Consider the following 21,423-nt stretch of genomic DNA (forward strand, 5'->3'; position numbering starts at 1 on the left):
GTGGAGGGGAGGAGACATGCGTGGAGAAGAGAAAGGGAGAAATGTTTGACACAGGGCAGGGAGAGATGGTACATGGGTGTGTGTGTGTTAAAAAATGATTGGCCCCGGATGTCTCATACCCTAGATATGCCACTGTAGTGAGTCGCTTGTTGAAAAAAATATAGGCTTAGCCTTTTTCTTGGAAACTTGGCTGAAAAACAGTGACTGTCCTGAACCTCCCCACCTTTGCCCAGAAGGTTACAGTGTATTACCTACACCTAGTCAACTTCAATAATATCGAAACACAACTTGCTCAACTATGTGAAATCGAATGAAACACTGAGACAAGTATATTGAAACAAAAATACTTAGTTTTCACCCAATGGGAGCTCAGCTGTTTTACTAGTTCATGCTTCAGATAGGGAAAAATGCTTGAATACCTGATTGTAAAAAAATGCTTAAATAACCTTGATAGACGGTATATAAAACATAATAAACTTGAAACTTCATCAGGGGTTAAAGACTTTTGCATGTGATCAGCTGAGAGGCTAATTTGACGGCATCTGTTTGAAAAGCCACCACCTTCTTTGACAGCAGTCAGTTGTTAGGTAAGTTATGTTTTAACTTTAATGGGGTTATTTGAATAAATGATTTCATCAGGTTTATAAATAATGATATGCTTGACAATGAATACCGCACAGGCTTTAAGACCATTAAAAAATATCTTTTAATAATAATAATAATCATAACTTTATTCTTCTATCCCGCCATAGTCAGATGACTTCTAGGCGATTCAATGCTGGACAATCAGCAAATTACAAAATGCAAATAGTGAAAGTACAACATATTACACAAGAAATTGATAGAAGGAAAATATATATTTAGTGTGACTTCTGTGTAGGAGATAAATCTATCAAAACAATACGGATTTAATTTCTTTCAAAAAGGCACCATAAGTCAGCCTGGCTCCATTGATGTAGTTACCTAACCAAGACTGCTGTTTGCTTGCTTGAAACATGAAATACCTATCCAAAAAGGACTTATATTTACAGCCAGTGATCCTTGGGTATGCAAATAAGTTACAGTTTCTGGTTGTCCGTGTGGGACTGTATAGCATGAAATGAGGTAGGAGATAGGAAGGAGCTAGTCCCCAGGCCTGCTTGAAACAAATACAAGCAAACTTAAACATTATTCGTGCCTCCATTGGTAACCAGTGCAACAGTCTGTTGTAGGGACTAATATAGTCGCTTTTCTTCAATCCAAATATCAAGCGAACTGCCGTGTTCTGTACCATTCTTAATTTTCTCACTGTTTTCTTTGGGACACCCAGATAAACGATATTGCAGTAGTCCAGAATTGATAGAACCAAAGATTGCACCAGTAATCTAAAAGATAAAGGGTCAAAGTATTTTTTAATGGTCCTTAATTTCCACAGTGCACAAAAGCACTTCTTTACTACTATGTTTGTATGGTCAGCCATAGTCAAGTGTATGTCTAGTGTGACTCCTAGTATTTTTATAGTTTTAGAAATTGGGTATTCGTGACCATTTAGATGTAGCGATGTTCTGGTAATTTTATCCTTAGGGCTTGTCAAGAAAACTTTTGTCTTTTCTGTATTTAATTTCAATTTCAATTTGAAGTTGATTGTCCATTGTTCAATTTCAGTCAAAATGTGTTCTAAAATTTCATTAGTTATGCTGTTCAAGTGAATTAAAATAGAAATATCATCAGCATATATAAAATAGTTTAGATTTAACTTTTGCAATAAGTGTCCTAAAGATGAGATGTAAATGTTGAATAGTGTGGGTGTTAGTGAGGAACCCTGGGGTACTCCAGAAGGGTTTTTCCATGAGCTAGATTAATTCCCATCACTAGCCACTCGGTATGATCTTTTTGTTAGAAAGCCCTGAAACCAGTTCCTAACTTTTCCCAAAAGCCCCATTGCATCTAGGCATTGTAACATTATTTTGTGGTTAACTAAATCGAAAGCACTACTAAAATCCAGTTGTAAAATCAGAGCACTTGTGCCTCTACTAAAAAGACCGTAAAGGTGATTGAGAATAGAAGCTAAAACTGTCTGTGCTATATAGCCTTTTCTAAATCCTGATTGATGTTCACTAAGAATGTTAAATTTGTCTAAATAGTTCACTAGTTCCAAGTTGACCAGTCCTTCCTGTAGTTTAGTGAATAAGGGGATGCTCGCTATGGGTCTGTAATTGGATTTCAGGGCTATTGAGTTTTTCTGGTCTTTAGGGATAGGTGTAATCAATATGTGTTCCATTTCCTCATGGAATATCCCTCTAGAAAGAGTAGTTGTTAACCAATTAAATAGATCCTTTTTAAAATTGGGTGTTGCAACTTTCATGATCTTGGCAGAATATATATATATATTTTTTTAATTCTTTATTCATTTTAAAAATCTTTCATCAAGTGTACAATAATCATAATAAACACAATGAATCAATGCACTTGTATATCTTATCATTATACTCTAAACATATAGATGTAACCCTCTCCCCACCCTCCCTCAAAACCCTTCATTCATGTAAAGAAACCTATATTTGTATCCCTCCCCCCTCCTATTATTATATGATGTCTTATTAATAGGAAAATGGCTTTTAATCATGACAAAAAGACGCTAATGGCTCCCATATTTTAATAAAATTATTATAATTTCCATTTTGTGTCGCTATTGATCTTTCCATTCTATATATGTGGCATAATGAATTCCACCAAAAATTAAAGTTTAACCTAGTATGATTTTTCCAGTTATTAGATCTTGGCGGAATATTTGTCCAGTAAGCAGTTTGACTTAGTATATTTATTGAACAAAATTAAAAATTGTTACCAATTTGGAAACTCGAAATGGTTCCAGAGCATGTCTACCCTGGACTCCTTTTCTTGAAGTCCAAATTGGTATTCAGTGTTGGATATGGGCGAAGGTATAGCTGTTCTTAGTTCTACAATTTTATTTTTAAAGAAATTGGCCAGGGTTTTGGCCGATGGAATGCACTCGTTATCCTTTTTCAGGACCTAAGTAGTATCTGTTAACATTTTTACCAGCTTAAACAGTTCTTTACTATTTATTTTTGATGTACCGATTTTCTGTGCATAGTGTTTTTAATCAAAATTTTATATTTTTCATCTTTAGTTTCCAATTTGTTTTGTCTTTATTTGTTTTTTGTCAAATTCTTCCAGTTTTCTCAGTTCCTGTTTGAAAACTAGTAGTTCTGAATCTAACCTCTCATTTAACACTCTTTCTTTCTTTTTGTAAATTTGGAATGGTGCTAATTGATCTAACACTTCCTTATTAAATTTTCCCCATCTTGTAGGGAAGTCCTGTATTTCCTCAGTTTTGGGATATAGTTTGTAATGAGCTCAGAATTCTATTGGATTTACAATACCTCGACTGGTAATTATTTTTGTGTTTTTGCTTCTGTATTTTGGCGGGGATGGCTTCTTTTGCAACGTAGATCAAAATTGCAAATGTAATGGCTAACCAAATGCATTTTTCCCAGGCACCTATACAATATTGAATCTTTGGGTCAGGGGTTTCTTTTTGTGAAAAAGTAACTGTGTCTAGTTGGTGACTCTTTTCATGTGTTTCCTCTGTGTCTGGCATTGAAAAACTAAGAGTTGTTAAAAAGGTATCAATTTCAGTCACTTCTGATTTTCCCACTTGCTCTAAATGTATATTTATGTCACCCAATAACATGTTATACGATTATTTTAAGGTGTTTATACTGAGAAATTCAAAGAACTCTCTGGTGCTCATCCATTTTTTGGGAGGGATATAAAATAATGTCACAAACAATGGCTCTTCTAATTGGGCATTAGTGACCTTACAAGTTAGTATTTCCAGGTTTTCCATAGTTTTAAAATCTATCTTGTTATAATCAAAAGATTATTTTAAAATAATCACTAAACCACCCCCTTTTTTCCAACTTCTTGATAATGGAAGTATTTTATATCCCGGTGGTAAAATTTCTTGCATAATAATATCCGTATCAGAGACCAGCCATGTTTCTGTCAGAAATAGGAAGTCAGGGTTCTTTTGCACCATCCAATCATTATTTCTCACAGAACCAGTGTTCAAATAGTATTCCTTAAAATTACCATAATTGGTTGGAGTGGGAGTTTCAATACATTCTAACTTTTTAAAATTTCTATCTTTGGTCTTGTTTCTATATGGTTTAAAAGATTTACGAGTGGTATTTACTACTTGGATTTGTAATGGACCTAGTTTTAAACAATCATGTAAGAACTGGTGGGAACCAGTTGGTTTGATCATCTTAGTTGGCCTGTGCCAGGAGAGGTGAATAGGAATTGGTTCAGGGAGCCTTTCATCAATGCACCAGCTTCTATAACAGATTAGATACAGTACCCCCAATATCAGTTGGTATTTGTTAAAAATTGCCATTTTGTCTAAGAACAAAAGATAAATAATCCTTTTTAAAATTAAAATGCTAGGCTAATATAATCCACCCACTAGAAGTATTTCAATTTAGTCAGCAATTGGCTATGCTTTTAGATGACAATAGTTATATAGTTATAATTATCATGCAATCTTGGATTGGGTGATTGAGGTTGTTCAAATAGTTACAACAGACTATAGAAGTCTTTAACCCCTGAAAACAACATGAACTAGCAAAACGGCTGAGCTTCCGTCGTGTGAAAGCTAAATATTTTTGTTAAATTATAGTCTGAGTATAAATAACATTCAACATTTCATTAAAACAGCCTGCAACGGGTTGGTTGTGAACTAGTGATGATTTGGGTATTTGGGTGTTTGAAGTTCACAATCTTACTCATTAGTGATATCAGTATATCTGGTTTCAATATACTTGTCTCAGTGTTACCTATACCTAGACCATCTAAAAGAGGCTTAGCCCCTTATCTACAAAAGCTTATTACACATATCTTTACTATACTCATAAATACAACTTGACCTTGAATACATGACATGCAAGTTGAAAGATGAGGCAGCCAACCAATCCAGCGCTATCGGCTTACTGCTCCTCTACAGATACCACCAGGCACATGATTCCAGGCAATCAACAAAATACAAGAAATCATCTCAAGCCTTATGTGTCAATACAACAGAATTGTAATACCACTAGAATCCCAGGATTGCCCAAAAACTTCTGAATTCAAGACATTCATCAAAGACAACCACCTTATCTTAATCTCATCAAGTTCTACACATGAGAAAGGATACGCATTAGAGATTAGACATTCTAATGGTCAATCCTCTGCACATTGTGGATGATTCTGTACAGGCACCGTTTAGAGGATCACACCTTAGCTTTAGTGACTCAGCCACCTATCTTTGCTTAAGAATCCCTTGCCATCAGCTGATCGCTGCAAGAGAATTCCATATCAGCTAAGGCAGCAGGACTCTTGCCAGCTCAGCTGACAAGGGGGAAAATACCCCTGCTGTGATAAGCTGAGCCGGCTGCAGCAGGTGATCCCCAGCACCTCCCCCCAAAATTGACAGGAGGGATGCACACTCCCTCCTGCCACCGACCCTCCTGAACCCCCGATAATCCTCCGAAGCACCATTGGCAGGAGGGATACCAACTCCCTCCTGCCAACACACTTCAACCACTGACACCCCCAAACCTCAAACCTCCCGACATCCCCCGAACCTCAACACCCTCCTGACACCTCTAAGCCCACCCTGACTCCCACCACACAGTCACTATCCCATATCTTTGTTGAAGAAAGGCTAGCCGTAAGAATGCTTATATATTCTGGCTGGCCGGCAGGCCTGTCTCTTCAAAATGGTGAGCCTTCCCCTTCCTGGTGCATCCTGGGAGGCCTACATTTCAGGCATCTGTTGTGGCTCTAGGGAGACGAGTATGGATGCTAAAACTCGCCCAAGGCCATGCCCATACTCAGCCTTGGGTGAGCTTAAGTGTCCCTACACGTTTCCCTAGAACCATAACCATGTTCAACATTCCTCCCTCTTGCATCCCTTTCAATCTGTCCCACCACCATATCCAAATTTTCTCCTTCTCATCTTTCTCCTGCTGGAATGCCGCCCCCTCCCCCGAAACTCTTGATTGCCAGCAGGAGGGTGCCCGACCCCTCCTGCCAGAAAGCCGGACCCCCATGCTAACGATCCACCAATAACTCCCCTAACCTCCCCCCCAACTAATTTCTAAATTGCTGGCCAGCTGGACGGGTCTTGCTGCTGTCCAGCCAACATGCCCGCCTCATCAAAATGAGATGGGCCTGCCCCTTCCCAGCCCATCTCCGCTAAGTCTGAGGCCTGATTGGCCCAGGCTCTAGAAGCCTGCGCTAATCAGGCCTTAGGCATAGCAGGTCCACCCATCCCCACTAATCCTAAGGCCTGATTGGCCCAGGTGCCTAAGAGCCTGGGCCAATCACACCTTAGGGTTAGTGGAGATGGGCGGACCCGCTATGCCTAAGGGCTGTGGAACATGTGTTTTTAACTTTATATTTGTTTTATGTGGGTCTCTGAATTTAAGTGAAGTAAAGAAGAGTTTTAATGTTTTGATTCTAATTTATTTTAATACTTGGAATTGGATGTCTCAATTGATTTTAAACTGTAATGGAACTATGAGCAGGTTCCCCCCCATTCAAAACAACAAGTGAGGATTCTATACTTAAAAGAAGATAAAGCTGCTACATTAAATATATGCAGAATTATATCTGACGTCTGAGAGGATTGGTAATGAGGTGAGAGGTGGGCAGAGCAACAAAAGGGGCTTCAACTGTCTTCGTTCTGTTATGGAGCCTGTGATTCTATGGACTTGTTAGTTTAAGCCTCTATAGCCTGTTGATTTTGCTCACATGCTGCTGCCTTTGGTGGAGATCCTGTTAGATGCAAGGGGGTGAGTGTGGCTGGACTTGGAGATTCGGGGGCGTGGGCTGTCGTGGCAGATGTGCACTGGATCTACTTTACATCCAAAAGAAGCTAGTAACATGGGAGAGATGGGCGGAACTGGTTCTGCGGCCTACAGTAAGCAGTGTACTTGGAATGCTCCCTTACTCGCCTCTGTTTTGTTTCCATGGTTGAGGACCCCTGCTTCTCTGGATGCGGCTCGTATTTGTCATTGACTTCCTATTCCTCACTGTTCACTCAGCTCGAGTAGGGCTCTGACGCCATACCAATCCTGTTCCGACGCGACCTGCCGGCAAGAGCAGCAAAGAAAGCAGAACACAGCGCTTCCAATAGCGCTAAGCTGACGACTCACTCAGCCCAAACCAGGGGCTGCTTCCAATCTCCTAGAATGCCGCGGCCACCACTACCAAGCGGCAGCCCTGCCCGACGTAGCCTGCAGGCAGCAAACAATGGCAAGGAGGTAAACGGAGCCACTCACAAAACTCTCCCCCTTAACTAGCTACACTACTAGCCCCACAAACACCTCAAAATCACTAATTTAAACATTCCTCCACAGCCCCTCAGATTTAACAATGTGCTTCGGGCTAGAGGTGACTGGTATAATGGACCTGCTGAACCGGATGAAGAGTGGGTAGAAAGCAGAAAGAATGAACTTATGTACTTTAAAATATAAGTGATCTAGGATAACAATTGTGTGTTTTGTTTAGAGGTTTATTTTCAAAAGCCTGCCTTGTTGGCAGATTAATAGTGAGAGTGATGTGTATGGAGGAGGGGAGGGAAATTTAAAAGATAGATGTTGTTATTGATGGGAAGCAAGTAGGATTCTGGAACTTTATGCTTTATTAGTTTCAAATTTACATGTGAGAGAGATGTGGGGTCCTAAAGAGAAGTTGTAGTTTGATATCATAGGTAGGATAAGAATGAGGATGCTAGGAAACTGATTGTGTCATAGGAACCCATTTATCCATAATGGGGCCTTTTTATCAAGCCAAGCTAGTGGGGTTAGCGTGTCAGACATTTCATCACCCCCGCGGCCGGCTAAAAAACTAACGCTTGCTCTATGCAGGCGTTAGCGGCTAGCGCAGCAGGCAGTTTAATACGTGGTATTACGCCCATTAAATCCCTACCGGAGCTTGATAAAAGGACCCCATTGTCTCCTGTAGTTGTGAAATATAAGTAGATTTTGGGTAAAATGTTAATTTTAGAAAAAAATTTTTTGCAGACCATTCGGGTCTTTATCTGCCGTCATCTACTATGTTACTATGTTATTAACTTTAGTGAAATAGAGAGAAGGTTAAAATAATTAAATCCATTGGTTCATGCAACTTAGAACATAAGAACATAAGCATGCCTCCGCCGGGTCAGACCATAGGTCCATCCTGCCCGGCAGTCCGCTCCCGCGGCGGCCCAAACAGGTCACGACCTGTCTGAATCACCAGAAGGGGCTCCCTTGCCACCTTGGTTTCTCATTGAAGTCCTATCTTCCCATCGAAGTCCTAACCCTCCGGTCTTGCACATGCACGACCTGTTGGGTTTCTATACTTATTACCTGGTTAGCTTTCTATACTTGTGTTACATCCCAGCTCCTCCCTCAGTATCCCACGATCCCTTTATCCCTCAGGAATCCGTCCAATCCCTGTTTGAATCCCTGTACCGTACTCTGCCTGATCACTTCCTCCGGTAACGTATTCCAAGTGTCCACGACCCTTTGGGTGAAAAAAAACTTCCTTGTATTTGTTTTGAACCTATCTCCCTTCAGTTTCTCCGAATGCCCCCTCGTACTTGTTGTCCCCTTCAGTCTGAAGAATCTGTCCCTATCCACCCTCTCTAAGCCCCTCATGATCTTGAAGGTCTCTATCATATCTCCCCTGAGCCTCCTTTTTTCCAGAGAGAAGAGCCCCAGCCTATCCAACCTCTCGGCGTATGGGCAGTGTTCCAGCCCTTTTACCAGTTTCGTTGCTCTCCTTTGGACTCTCTCAAGTACCGCCATGTCCTTCTTGAGGTGCGGCGACCAATACTGAACGCAGTATTCCAGATGTGGACGCCTAGATGTAAACCGCCTAGAACTCACTGGGTATGGCGGTATATAAGAATAAAGAATAATAATAATAATAATAATAATAAATGCAAACTTTCAGTGGTGCAATCTGTTTTGGCTAATCTACTGAAGAGGGCTTTAAACGAGAAGTGATGGAGCAGGGTGATCATAACCCCCGGGTGAGTATAAGCCCTCAGGTAAATAAATCACTGAATAAGAAAAGGGAGCAATGTTTGGAAAGCAGTACATACTAATGCTCGAAGTATGGGAAACAAGATTCTGGATCTAGAAGTGTGATGGAAGAAGAGAAGTTGAATATAGCGATGATCACAGAAACATGGTTCATGGAGAACCATGACTAGGATGTAGTTATACCGAGCTATAATCTGTTCAGGAAAGACAGGGTAGGAAGAAAAGGGGAGGGTGGAGTAGCGTTATATGTTAAAGAACATATTAAAGCCACACAATTGCTCGATACAATGGCATGATGACTTCCCACGTCCTGGTTGTTATGCCCCTCTTTATGATGCCCAGCATCCTGTTGGCTTTTTTCGAGGCTGCTGCGCACTGTGCAGATGGCTTCAGTGATGCATCCACCAGCACACCCAAGTCTCTCTCAAGTCTGCTGTCTCCCAACAATGCCCCCCCCAATTTGTAGTTGAACAACGGGTTCTTTTTCCCTATATGCATGACCTTGCATTTTTCCACGTTAAAGCGCATTTGCCATTTGTTTGCCCAGTCTTCCAGCTTGTCCAGGTCCCTTTGCAGGTCCTCACACTCCTCCCTGGACCTAACTCTGCCTAACTTTCATGAATTTCCATATAGGTAGAAACTCTATATACTCTGCTAATATACTTCAATATTTATTTTTTGCACTTGGACCTTATATTTATTCCCTGATATATGCTCCTAAAACTTCAGATGTTAGGTCTCATTGCTAGGAAGGTGTTTAATAGCTTATTAGGGGGGGGGAGGGGTGTAGAGATAAATGGTCATATTTATTTGCTTAATTTCATTAATGAATTCCACATAGGTAGGAAATGAATTAATGCTGTTGTAATATTTATTAATTATTTATCCACTTCTTAAAACACAATTACTGTATATATTTATTTTGGTATTCTGAAAATTTTTTAGTGTATAGGGGTTCATTAATTTTAATTATATAGGAGAAAATAATTAATTTGGTTGCCTGGGGGAGGGACATAGCTGCTAGTCTAAATAAATGTCTTCAAATGATCGTATGATAAAGGGGATGGGGAAAGGGGAGGGGTTTTAGGGGTTATGGACGTGTTTTGAACAAAGGTTGTATGTACGGAATGTATATGGTATACTATTATGGTTTCTATTCTATAAAATTTTACAATGAAATTTAAATTGTTTTCTTTAAATGTTAATGGCCTCAATCATCCTGTTAAAAGAAAGAAAACGCTCAATTTTTTAAAGCAGCAAGATGCCGATATATGTATGACACAAGAGACTCATCTGAATATGGGGGGAATCTAAAAAACTGGAGGGTGAATGGGTCAAGCAATGTTTTTTTGCGCCAGCTGTGGGCAAAAAAGCAGGAGTGGCTATTTTAGTTCATAAAAAATGTATTTCATTTTATGTCTGCAGATCCTTCAGGAAGATGGGTTCAGGTAAGGATGACCTTGGGGAAACATGTTCTGATGCTGTTTTCTATCTATGCCCCTAATTCGAATCAAACAGAATTTTTTAAGACTCTTCAACAGGTACTTCTGCCACTGGCTGCCTCTAATCTAGTGGTAGCTGGGAGCTTCAGTGCTGTTATGGACCTATTGTTGGATAAAAAACCAAGTAGGATTTTGAAATGGAATTGGATAATTTAGTCCAAACCTGTGGATTAAAAGATATATGGCGAATTCTCCATTTTAATGCTCGTGAATTTTCCTTTTGCTCCCAGGTTCATAAATCATTTACAAGAATAGATTATGTATTTGTATCAGATCAATTAGTTCAACAGGTAACCAAAGCTGGCATAGATTCAATTGTTCTATCGGATCACGCTGCAGTTTAGATGGACTTAAAATTTGAGGAACAAGATTGTAATAGACCTGTGTGGCGGTTCAATAATACATTGCTTACAGATTCTAACTTTATTAAAGAATTTCAATTAAAAATGAATGAATATTTTCAAATCAATGCCTCAGAGGAAATATCTTCAGAAACATTATGGGATGCTTTCAAAGCTATCATAAGAGGGCAAATTATCTCATATTCGGCACATGTTAGGAAAAACCATATACTGGAATTTTCTAATTTGGAACAAAAGATTAAGGACTTGGAGTCATAATTGGCCTTGAAGTGGGAACAAAATACTTTGCAGGCCCTCTTGAAAGTTAAATACAAATACAATGAGATTTCCTCTCAACAGGCTCTGTATTATGGAAACTTGAATAAAGCAGGGAGAATGCTAGCTAATTACCTTAAAGCTAAAAAAAAGAGAGTAAAAATTATGGCTATCAATGATGAGAATGGGGAAACTCATTCTCAAATTGAAACGATTTTAAAACAATTTTTAAGATTTTATAAAGATTTGTATTCTTCCGAGCCTTATTCAAATAAGGAGCTAGAAGGTTTAGAATTTTTAAAATGAATTGAGGGACCAAAAATTCCTGAGCATATAAAGGGAAGTCTTAAGGAGCATATATCAATGAAAGAACTGCAAGCAGCATTGTAGTTCCTTAGAGTTGGATCCGCTCCAGGTGGTGATGGGTTCACTGTAGAGTTTTACAAATCTTTTCAAATTACCCTATTACTTCATCTATTAAATTTATATCAGGCTCAACATAGCGGAACTATGGCAGAATCTTTAACTATAGTTTTACTGAAGCCAAATAAAGATCCTACATTGGTTTCAAATTACAGGCCTTTTTCTTTGATTAATGTAGATGGAAAACTTTTGGCTAAGTTATTGGCTTTGCGCTTGGCCAAGGCTCTCCCTTATATTATTGGTATGCACCAAACTGGTTTTGTTGCTCAGAGACATTCATCAAATAACACCACACTGGCCTTTCACATGTTAAATCTAACAAAAACCATGAAAGATCTGGCCTTCTCTGTATCCTTGGATGCAGAGAAGGCCTTTGATCGTGTGGAATGGACCTTCATGTATCAGGCAATGGACTGGTTTGGTATTGGTTCTGGATTTATACAAATGATTCAGACCTTGTATAGTTCCTCTTATGCAAGATTATACATTAATAATAAGTTTTCTGAACGTTTTTGTCTTAGACAAGGGTGTCCGTTAGTTATCTCCTTTGCTTTTTGACATTGTATTGGAACCCTTGTTATTGGCTATTCAGCAGGCAAAGGAGATTCAGGGTATTCCTTATACAGGTCAGGAATATAAAGTCTCTGCTTATGCGGATGACATATTGCTTCATTTGAGGAATCCTGAAATCACCATTCCACATTTACTGGATCTGATTGATAGATTTGGAAAATTCTCTGGTTACAAAATAAACTGGAGTAAATCAGAGGTTCTTCCACTAAATGTATATTGTACAAAAGGATTATTTGATACAGTTCCTTTTCTCTGGAAGGAAGAGGGTATAAAATATTTAAGGTATTTTGATAAAAAGTACACTGGAAGAAACTATGAAAGTCAATGAAAAATTGTTATCACTGAAGGTCACAGAAATGTGTAAGCATTGGAACCCATTACATCTGTCTTGGTGAGGGAGAGTCCAAACAGTTAAAATGATGATTCTGCCTGTAGTCTGTTACCAAATGGGTATGTTGCCAGTGTTTTTCCAAGGGTCTTTTTACAAGAAATTAAATAGTATTCTGACAAAATTTATATGGCTGGAGAAAGTAGCAAGAATTGCCATGGTATCTCTACAAAAACCGATTGCGGAGGGTGGGGTAAATTTTTCCAACTTTTATAGGTACCATCAAGTCTATATTATGCATCAGGGTATAAACTGGATCCTCCCTGAGCTCATGGAAGAATCCCCAGATTGGTTGACGTTGGAATGGCAACTCATGTTTCCTTTGAGATTAAGACATGTTGTCAGTATCAAAATGCCTAGGTTATATAAAGAAAATAGAATATTAGTAGATACATGGAAAACATTAAGATATGTTAATAATTTAACACCTATTTCAATATTTAAATCAAAGTATCAGACCCTACGGCTAAACTCCAAGATTAAAATTGGCGGATTTAAGGTAATCTGGAAATATTGGATGAAGGCAGGTATACGTACTTTATATGATGTTATTTCTAATGGTAAGCTGCTTGACTTTTCACATAAATATGGTCTTAATAAATCACAAAATTATAAATGAAGCAGGCCATTCAGATAGGATTCCCTGAATGGAAAAATCTTAGTGATAAGTATAGTTTGCCTTTTTTGTTTTTTCAGGTAGACTTTCTGGGACACCAACCTGCTTAGGGACATTTGGAGCATTGAGATTAAGCATCTCAATGGCCACAAATTTGGTCTTGGAGGATGAGATGTACAGTGTCTGCATCTATGAGACAAACCTGTTTTTTTCTGTTGCATAGATGCTGGCACTGTCATCTTGAAGCTGAGACATTAGATCATTTGTTATTCTATTGTCCATTCATTCTTGCTTTTTGAAAATCAATATGGGGTCAAATAAATAATTTGTTAGAAAATCCAGTGGCATTATCCTATGACACTGAATTGTTTGGCATGTCAATGAGGGCTAAAAGCCAAATATCCTCTAATAACAGGCTTCTGCTCATTATGACAGGGGTTGCCATACAACAAATTACAAATAATTGGAAAAATTGGAAGAGGCTGAATTACAGCTTTTGATGGAACTCTTTATGCCACATATTCAAAATGGAAAAGATAATTGCTATACAGCAGGGATTTAAAATTTTAGGTTATTTGGGAGCCATTAACAAGATACTGTAAAGATTGAAATTATTACATAGAATAAATATTAATTCCCTTTTGTTTATACAAGTCCAGGGTGGGGGTAGAAATATTTTATGATTTCTTTTGTTTATGATTAATTGTTGGATATAAGGGAGGGGGGATATTTGATGAAAGCTATAATTTGATTATATAATATGTAATGTTAAAGTATAAAATTATTGTATTTGTGTTATACTTATTGTGAGTTAAAAAAAATATGAATAAAGATTTATTTAAAAAAAAACCACGATTAAAAATACATTTATTTGTACAGGCATTTCAAATGGTGTGAGTGTATGAATCCTGCTGTGCTTATATGTTTAATGATGGTATATTATTTTAGTCTGCTGGATTATGTATGTTTTATTGTACTCTGCATAGGTATACGTGTGGGGCAGTGTGCCCTAGGTATAGCCAATATGATTTTTAGTAACAATTCACATATCACACAACAAGAGTGTACCTAGGAAAAGGCAGCATCTTAAACACTGCAGTGAGCACTAGAACACCAACACATACATTGTAAAACTAAACAAGCCAGATCCTGCACAGTCAATTGATCCTGTACAGTCGATGCTATCAGAAAGCCTTGTCCCTTTCATACACACAGACAGACACACCCTCGCCCAATAGGGAATAATCACAAACTAAAAATAGAAATATGTAGACAAAGTTAAACTGAACCGCCAAGAAATCAGACGCTGCATACAATGCAACACTACAGCACCACAAAAACAGTAATACATGTCTTCTAATACTGTGCAAAATATAAAGACATTAGATGTAAATTTGAAAAAACTTATACATAACAATCACCACTTTACAAATTAACAAATAATGAGAAATAAGAAAATACCATTTTATTGGACTAATCCCCGTAAGCTCGGTCCCCATCCCCGCAAACCACCTGATTCCATCCACACAAGCCTTGAATTGTTTTATATTGAACTTATATTAAAGTATAAAAAGAAACAATATTCTGTACAATTGTCAATTTATAAATCAGCGTCTTCTCCCCACTCTCTCTTCCCCATTTCCCTTCAGCGTCCTCAGCCCACTCTCTCTCCACTTTCCTTCAGTGCATGCACATAAAAACAAGCAAGTAATTTTATATCATTTTCATTCTATTCATTCATAGAAATTAAAGTCTAAATAATGCCAGTCACATAACAAAACATGATTTTACAAAAATAATTCCCTGCACAGTCAAGCCTGCAAGGATTACTAGATGTCTTTCAGCAGCTCCCCTCCCTCCCCCTTACCTTCGTGGCCAAGTCAAAATGATCTACCAACAATAAAATTTTAAAAACACAAAGCACACTGTACGCAGAGAAAATGTTAATTTTCATTTATATTCCGCGGGTTTTCAAAGAGGTCAAGGCAGATGACTTTATGCAATGTCACCTCAGTAACAACTATACAAAAATAGATAAATATACCCCCTCCCCTTGTACTAAACCGTGATAGTGGTTTTTAGCGCAGGAAGCTGCACTGAATGCCTTGCGCTGCTTTCAATGCTCATAGGCTCCCTGCACTAAAAACCGCTATTGCGGTTTAGTAAAAGGGGGCCATAGTGCAAAATATAGACAGCATATATAAATTCTCAAAACGGACGCATTTTGATCACTAAATTGAAAATAAAATCATTTTTCCTATCTTTGTTTGATAATTTCATCAGTCTCTGGTTGCACTTTATTCTTCTGACTGTGCATCCAATATTTCTTCTCTTCTTTCAGCCTCCTGTATGCTTCCTCTCCTCCAGACCTCATTACCTCCCCCAACTTTTTCTCTGTTTCATCCTGCCCCCTTCTTTCTTTCTCTCTCCATGCCCCCTTTCTTTCTGTATGTCTGTCTTTCTCTCCATGCCCCATTTCTTTCTCAATGTCTGTCTCTCTCTCCGTGACCCATTTCTTTCTTTCTTTTACCCTGCTCCCTTCTTTCTTTCTCTCTCCATGCCCCCTTTCTTTCTCTCTCTCTGTCTTTCTCTCTTTCTCTCCGTGCCCCATTTTTTTCTTTTTCTTTGTTTCACCCTGCCTCCTTTTTTTCTGGCTCCCTTTCGTGTCCCCCCCCATTTCTTTCTCCCTCCCTTCCCCTCCCCCATGCCACCTCCATTGGTAAAATGCTGCCACTGAGGAATAGGCTGCCACTGCCGCCATTGGGAACAGGCTGGCTCTGAGTTCGCCCTGCTTCTCTTTCCTGCAGGGCCGACCAACTCTCGCCGCCCAACATCAATTCTAACGTCAGAGAGGACATTCCGGGCCAGCCAGGCAGTGATTGGCTGGCCCAGAACGTCCTCTACGATGTCAGAATTGACATCGGATGGCGAGAGTTGGTTGGCCCTGCAGGGAAGAAAAGAAGGGAGAACTCGGCCGGCTTGTTCCCAATGACGACAGTGGAAGCCTTTCCCCGGTGGCAGCCTATTCCCCGGTGGGTGACCAGCTGTGCACCCCCTTGGGGCGTGCACCTGTGGCGGACCTCACCCCCCTTGGTACATCACTGGCTGGAATCCCGTGTACAGGTGCCTGGCATACTCTTTCATGTTCACATGGCTTATTTGCATGTTTTGTTACCACACTGGGCACAAACATTCTTCACTATACATGTGTTAGGTAACCCTGGGCACAGCTCTAGTATATGACTTTCTGCATCAGCCCTGCATCTCCTACTGCAGAGACCCCCCCCCCCCTACAGCAGTGTTTCTGAACTTCAAGCCAAGTACTCCCTAAGCCTAACAAATACCAACTGAGTACCCCACCCAAGCTCTGCCCCTGACCTGCCCAAGCTCCGCCCCTGACCTGCTCATGCTCTGACCCTGACCCCACCCCTATAACAACAGTATTAATTATAATGCAATTTCTTCCATTCATTTTTCATATACACACAATATCAAGTTTCAAGTTTTTATTGATATTTGATGAATCGCTTATTCAATTTGCTAAGCGATGTACAACTTTCTAAAAAACATAGTTGTGAAAAACAACAAAATAACATCAGACTTACAAGTTTAAAACAAACATGAATCAAGGAGGATAGGGGGAAAAGTTACAATTCTTTGTTAGAGAGAATAAACAAAAAGGGGAAAGACGAAAGGGAGGGTAAAAAGTTAAAAACCTAAAGCATATGGTCGGATGTCTAAAATTTAAATGTTGAATGCATCTTTAAAAAGATAGGTTTTTAAATATTTTTTAAAAGAAGTAAGATCCTTTTCTTCTCTAATATATTGAGGTAATGAGTTCCACAGTTGAGGAGCCATTACCGAAAACATATTGTGTCTTCTAGTGCCTATAATATAATCGTATAAATACATAATAATACATATCGTGTCTTCTAGTGCTTTATAATTGTATAAATGCATGATGGTAATCACAAAATTAAAAAACAAAGCACACTGTATGCAGAGAAAATGTTAATTATCATTTATATTTGTTTTCAGAGGTCAAGGCAGATGATTTAAAAATATGCAATCAGTAACAACTATAGAAAGATAGACAAATATAGAGCAAAATATAGACTGCAGATATAAATTCTCAAAACTGACACATTTTGATCACTAAATTAAAAATAAAATTATTTTTCCTACCTTTGTTGTCTGGTGATTTCATGAGTTTCTGGTTGCATTTCTTTCTGACTGTGCATTCAATATTTCTTTCTTTCTTTCTGCCTCCTGCACGCTTCCTCTCCTGATCTCATTCCCTTCACCAACCAACATCTCCCTCTCTCTCTCTCTCTGTCCCTCCATGAGTCTAACTTTTCTTCTTCTCTCCTCCACCCCTATTGGCAATATGTCTCCCTCTTTCTCTCTCTCTGTCCATCTGTCTTGAGAGATCCAAGCATCTCTCCTACCCCCTCTACTGGCACATCCAACATTTTATTCCTCTCTCATACCCCGGATCATGTGCAGCAAGTTTCACCACTGCCCACCAGCCCCATGCCCATTTCTCCATCTATCACCCCTCGCCAGCAAAAATGCTGGACCACCCAGGCTTTATCCAGATAATGCTAAAAACTACAGACTGCCTAGTGCTATCTGAATAATGCTGCTGAAAATGCAGGTATGACCTGGGTCAATGCCACTTGTCGAGGTAGTCATATCTCCTACCTGATTAAGTGTATATATTTTTTTCTTCATAGACTTACTTGTTCTCTCCACTTAATAGTAATATTCTTTTTAGTGCACCTTAATTTTTGGAAATGCTGTATAAACAAATTCTCTCTGTAATACAGTCTGGAAAAGTCTCCATATGACACAGCTGAATAGCACTTGATCTAATAATCCAAATATCTTTTTTGACAAGTTGAGAAAAAAAAAAACCCTCTATAGAGTATCTCCAGATATTTTACCATGTATACAACTCAGGAAATTTGATGTGTATTGGCCTATCATTTTATTATCTAAGAGCTACACCGTTAAAATAGCAGCAATAATGAGAACCACATTTCTTTACTTTCTACAGCATTCAATATTCTAGTAAATTTTGGAATTGCCATTACATATCCCACCTTGATATCCCTTGGAATTGTGCTGAGTGTACCTGTAAATGCTGGTAAGATTTATGTTTTGCTTTATATATATGCCAAAAGTAAATTTAATATTCACTTTTAAAGGCTAGAATAAATGAAAAATATAAAAATGCAAATGTGGTGAGTCAACCCTATGTCATAAGCTTCTGTGTGTAGGGCCAGATTCTCACCATGCATTTAATGATGGAAGCTAAACCAGTCCTAGCCGGTTTAGCATCCAAGTATTTTACCGGCCGATTCTCAGAATGGCTCATCGTGTTCTTTTCCATGCTTCCTAGCAGCTTCTAATTGTTCTATGCAAATGTATTACAATGAGGTCATTAACAGCAAGCACTCTGACAATTCTCTAAACTTTATGGGCGATTCTCTAACCTCATTGTACTACATTTACAAGCAAAATTTTCTAGCAGGGTCAGACCTTGCTTACTTTCCAGAAGTACTGATTGGCTCGGGCACTGACAGGAAAGTAAGGCTTGACAGCTCAGACCTCACCACAAAAAGTCCCCAATTAAAAAAAGAGTCCCCGATTCCTCCCTCCCTCCCACCCAAGGCCGTTCGATGTTCCCCCAAGGGCTGTCAGGAGGGATGCCTACTCCCTCCTTCCTTGATCAGACTTTACCACTGGTTGAAAAGACACCGTCCTTGCCTTTTTTGTTTAACTACTCCCTCCTTCCGCCATACCTTAAAGTTGAAGGAGGAATGCCCATCCCTCCAGCCAGTAAGCCCTACTCTTTAAAATGGAGGGCCTTTCTCTTCCATCCCAAGATGCACTGGAAAGGGGCCTAAGGCTCTGATTGGCTCTGGTATCTAAGGCTTGAGTCAATCATGGCCTTAGGCCTTTCCCAGGATATACCAAGAAGGGGTGGGCCTGCCAGCCGGAGGGAGTGGACATCCCTTCTGCTGTCCTTCACCTTTAAAGTACGGGGGGAGGGCGGGGGTTGGGAGGTTGTTGTGGGACCCCGACGATCTGCTGGCAGAAGGGAGTGGGCATCCCTCCTGCCATCCTTCAACTTTAAAGTACGGGGGCAGGGGTTGTTGGGGGAGGGGAGACTTTTCCTTCTGCTGCTCTCACGGCCAATTAATGTACTTGTGCATAAGTTGATCTGACATATAAGCTGAATGCAGTTTTGGGACTGAAAATGGCCAAAAATGCTTTGACCCACATATAAGTCAAATATAACCTACATTTGTTCCCTCTTCCTCTTCCTTCCACCTTTGGGTCCAACATCACTTCTCTTCCATCATTCTCTCCCACTATCCAGCATCAGTCTGTGTACCCCCCTAGCACCAGTGTGCTGCCTGACATCTGTCCCTCACCTGCCTCCACCAGCCCACAGTTCAGCTTTTTAATCCCCTCCCCCCTCAATTAGTCTTCAAACTTGTTTTCTATAGGGCAGTGCTCAGATATACCTAGGACGCCTGTGGCCTGTTACAGAGCACTCCATCTGACCTATCTCAGTCATGTACAAACAGGAAGTTGAATTAGAGGAAGTGCTCCAGAGCAGGCCACAACTGGCCTAGGTGTATTGCTGTGCTACTGCTGCTTTATAAGACAAGTTTGAAGGTACGTGAGGGGAGGGTGATTTGGGTGCCGAACCACAGGCTAGAGGAGGGAGAGATGCAGGATTGTGTCATTGACAAGGATGTGGCAATTAATTTTATGAGCTGCTACGGAGAATGATAGAAAAGAGGACCCTGACATTTTGAAGGCATTTTGGAATCAAAATTTCTAAACTTATTCATGAGTGTAAGTGAAATTTTGCAGTTGTGGTAACTTTGAGTCTGTCCATCTACCAAACAAACAAACAATCCCCCCCCCCCCAACCTGAAAATGCTCTTTTAAGTCCTGAGATGCAAAAATGTGTGTAGCTGTTTTTGTTAAGACAAAAAATTAATAATTGTACTACAGAAAGGCAGGATATCAGATGCATGGCCCATAACTAACGTGACCATTTATTTTTTCATCAAAACGGGACATCTATTAATTGTCAGTCCTGCCCCCAATCCCACCCCCAATTTGTTCCATTCATTTTTCATGTATATATAATATCTTATTAATTCATAATGTTAACCATAAAATAAAATAAAAAACACAAAGCACACTATATGCAGAAAAAATGTTAATTATCATTTATATTTGGGGGGATTTTCAAAGATGTTAAGGCAGATGATTTTAAAATATGCAATGTCACCTCAGTAACTATAGAAAAATAGACAAATATAGTACAAAATATAGACAGCAGATATAAATTCTCAAAACGAACACATTTTGATCACTAAATTGAAAATAAAATCATTTCTCCTATCTTTGCTCTCTGGTGATTTCATGAGTCTCTGGTTGCGTTTCCTTCTGACTGTGCATCTTTTCTTTCATTTCTTTCTTTCGTTCTGCACTCAGGCCCAACAATTGCCCCTTTCTATTCCCTCCCTCCTTCCTTCCTATGTCTTTAGTGCCCCCAGTGCCTCCTTCCTATGTCCTTAGTGCCCCTTCCTGTGTCCTTAGTGCCACCAGTTCTCTTTCCTATGTCCTTAGTGCCCCTTCCCATGTCCTTAGTGCCTCCTGTCTTTCCCCTTTGGTCCAGGTCTTTCTCTCTCTAGTCTTTCTTCTGCTTACAACCCCCCTTTCTCTGCCTTTTTCTCTCCTTCCTTCCTCCCTCTCTCCTTCCTATATCCCCCTCACTGCCTTCCAGCATTTGTCCCATCCCCTCCTCCGAAGCCAGCCAGCCTGCCTCCCTCCCTCTCTCCCTGCTGCATCAAAGCCAGCTTGCCTGTCTGCCTCCCTCCTTCCCTCCCTCCAGTGCCAATTCAATCCCCCCAATCCACCGCCACTGCTGCTGCTGCTTGCCACCCAGAAAAGGAAGGTTCAGGCGCCGGTCTACAAGCCTTCTTCCTGACGTCAATTCTGATGTCGGAGAGGAAGTTCTGGGACAGCCAATCGCTGCCTGGCTGGCTCAGAACTTCCTCTCCGACGTCAGAATTGACGTCGGGAAGAAGGCTTGTGGGCTGGTACCTGGACCTTCCTTTTCTGGGCGGCATGCGGTAGTAGTGGCGGTGGACCGGGGGTTTAATCGGCGCTGGAGAGAGGGAAGGAGGGAGGC

The 21,423-nt window shown here is 39.9% G+C and overlaps 1 protein-coding gene across 6 annotated transcripts in view; it reads left to right on the top strand.

Annotated features, from left to right (window-relative positions):
* The window catches only part of SLC35F3 (solute carrier family 35 member F3), a 391,027-nt gene that overhangs the window by 274,823 nt on the left and 94,781 nt on the right, over positions 1 to 21,423 (top strand). For 5 of the 6 annotated variants that reach the window (XM_033938617.1, XM_033938612.1, XM_033938613.1 and 2 more), the window contains exon 6: positions 18,259 to 18,348. In XM_033938617.1, the coding sequence (XP_033794508.1) occupies positions 18,259 to 18,348 (90 nt within the window). Of the gene's footprint in view, positions 1 to 18,258; positions 18,349 to 21,423 lie in introns of those variants that run through there. The other variant, XM_033938619.1, reaches the window with a different exon arrangement.

This window comes from Geotrypetes seraphini, chromosome 3 (assembly GCF_902459505.1).
Source record: "Geotrypetes seraphini chromosome 3, aGeoSer1.1, whole genome shotgun sequence".
NCBI lineage: Eukaryota > Metazoa > Chordata > Amphibia > Gymnophiona > Dermophiidae > Geotrypetes > Geotrypetes seraphini.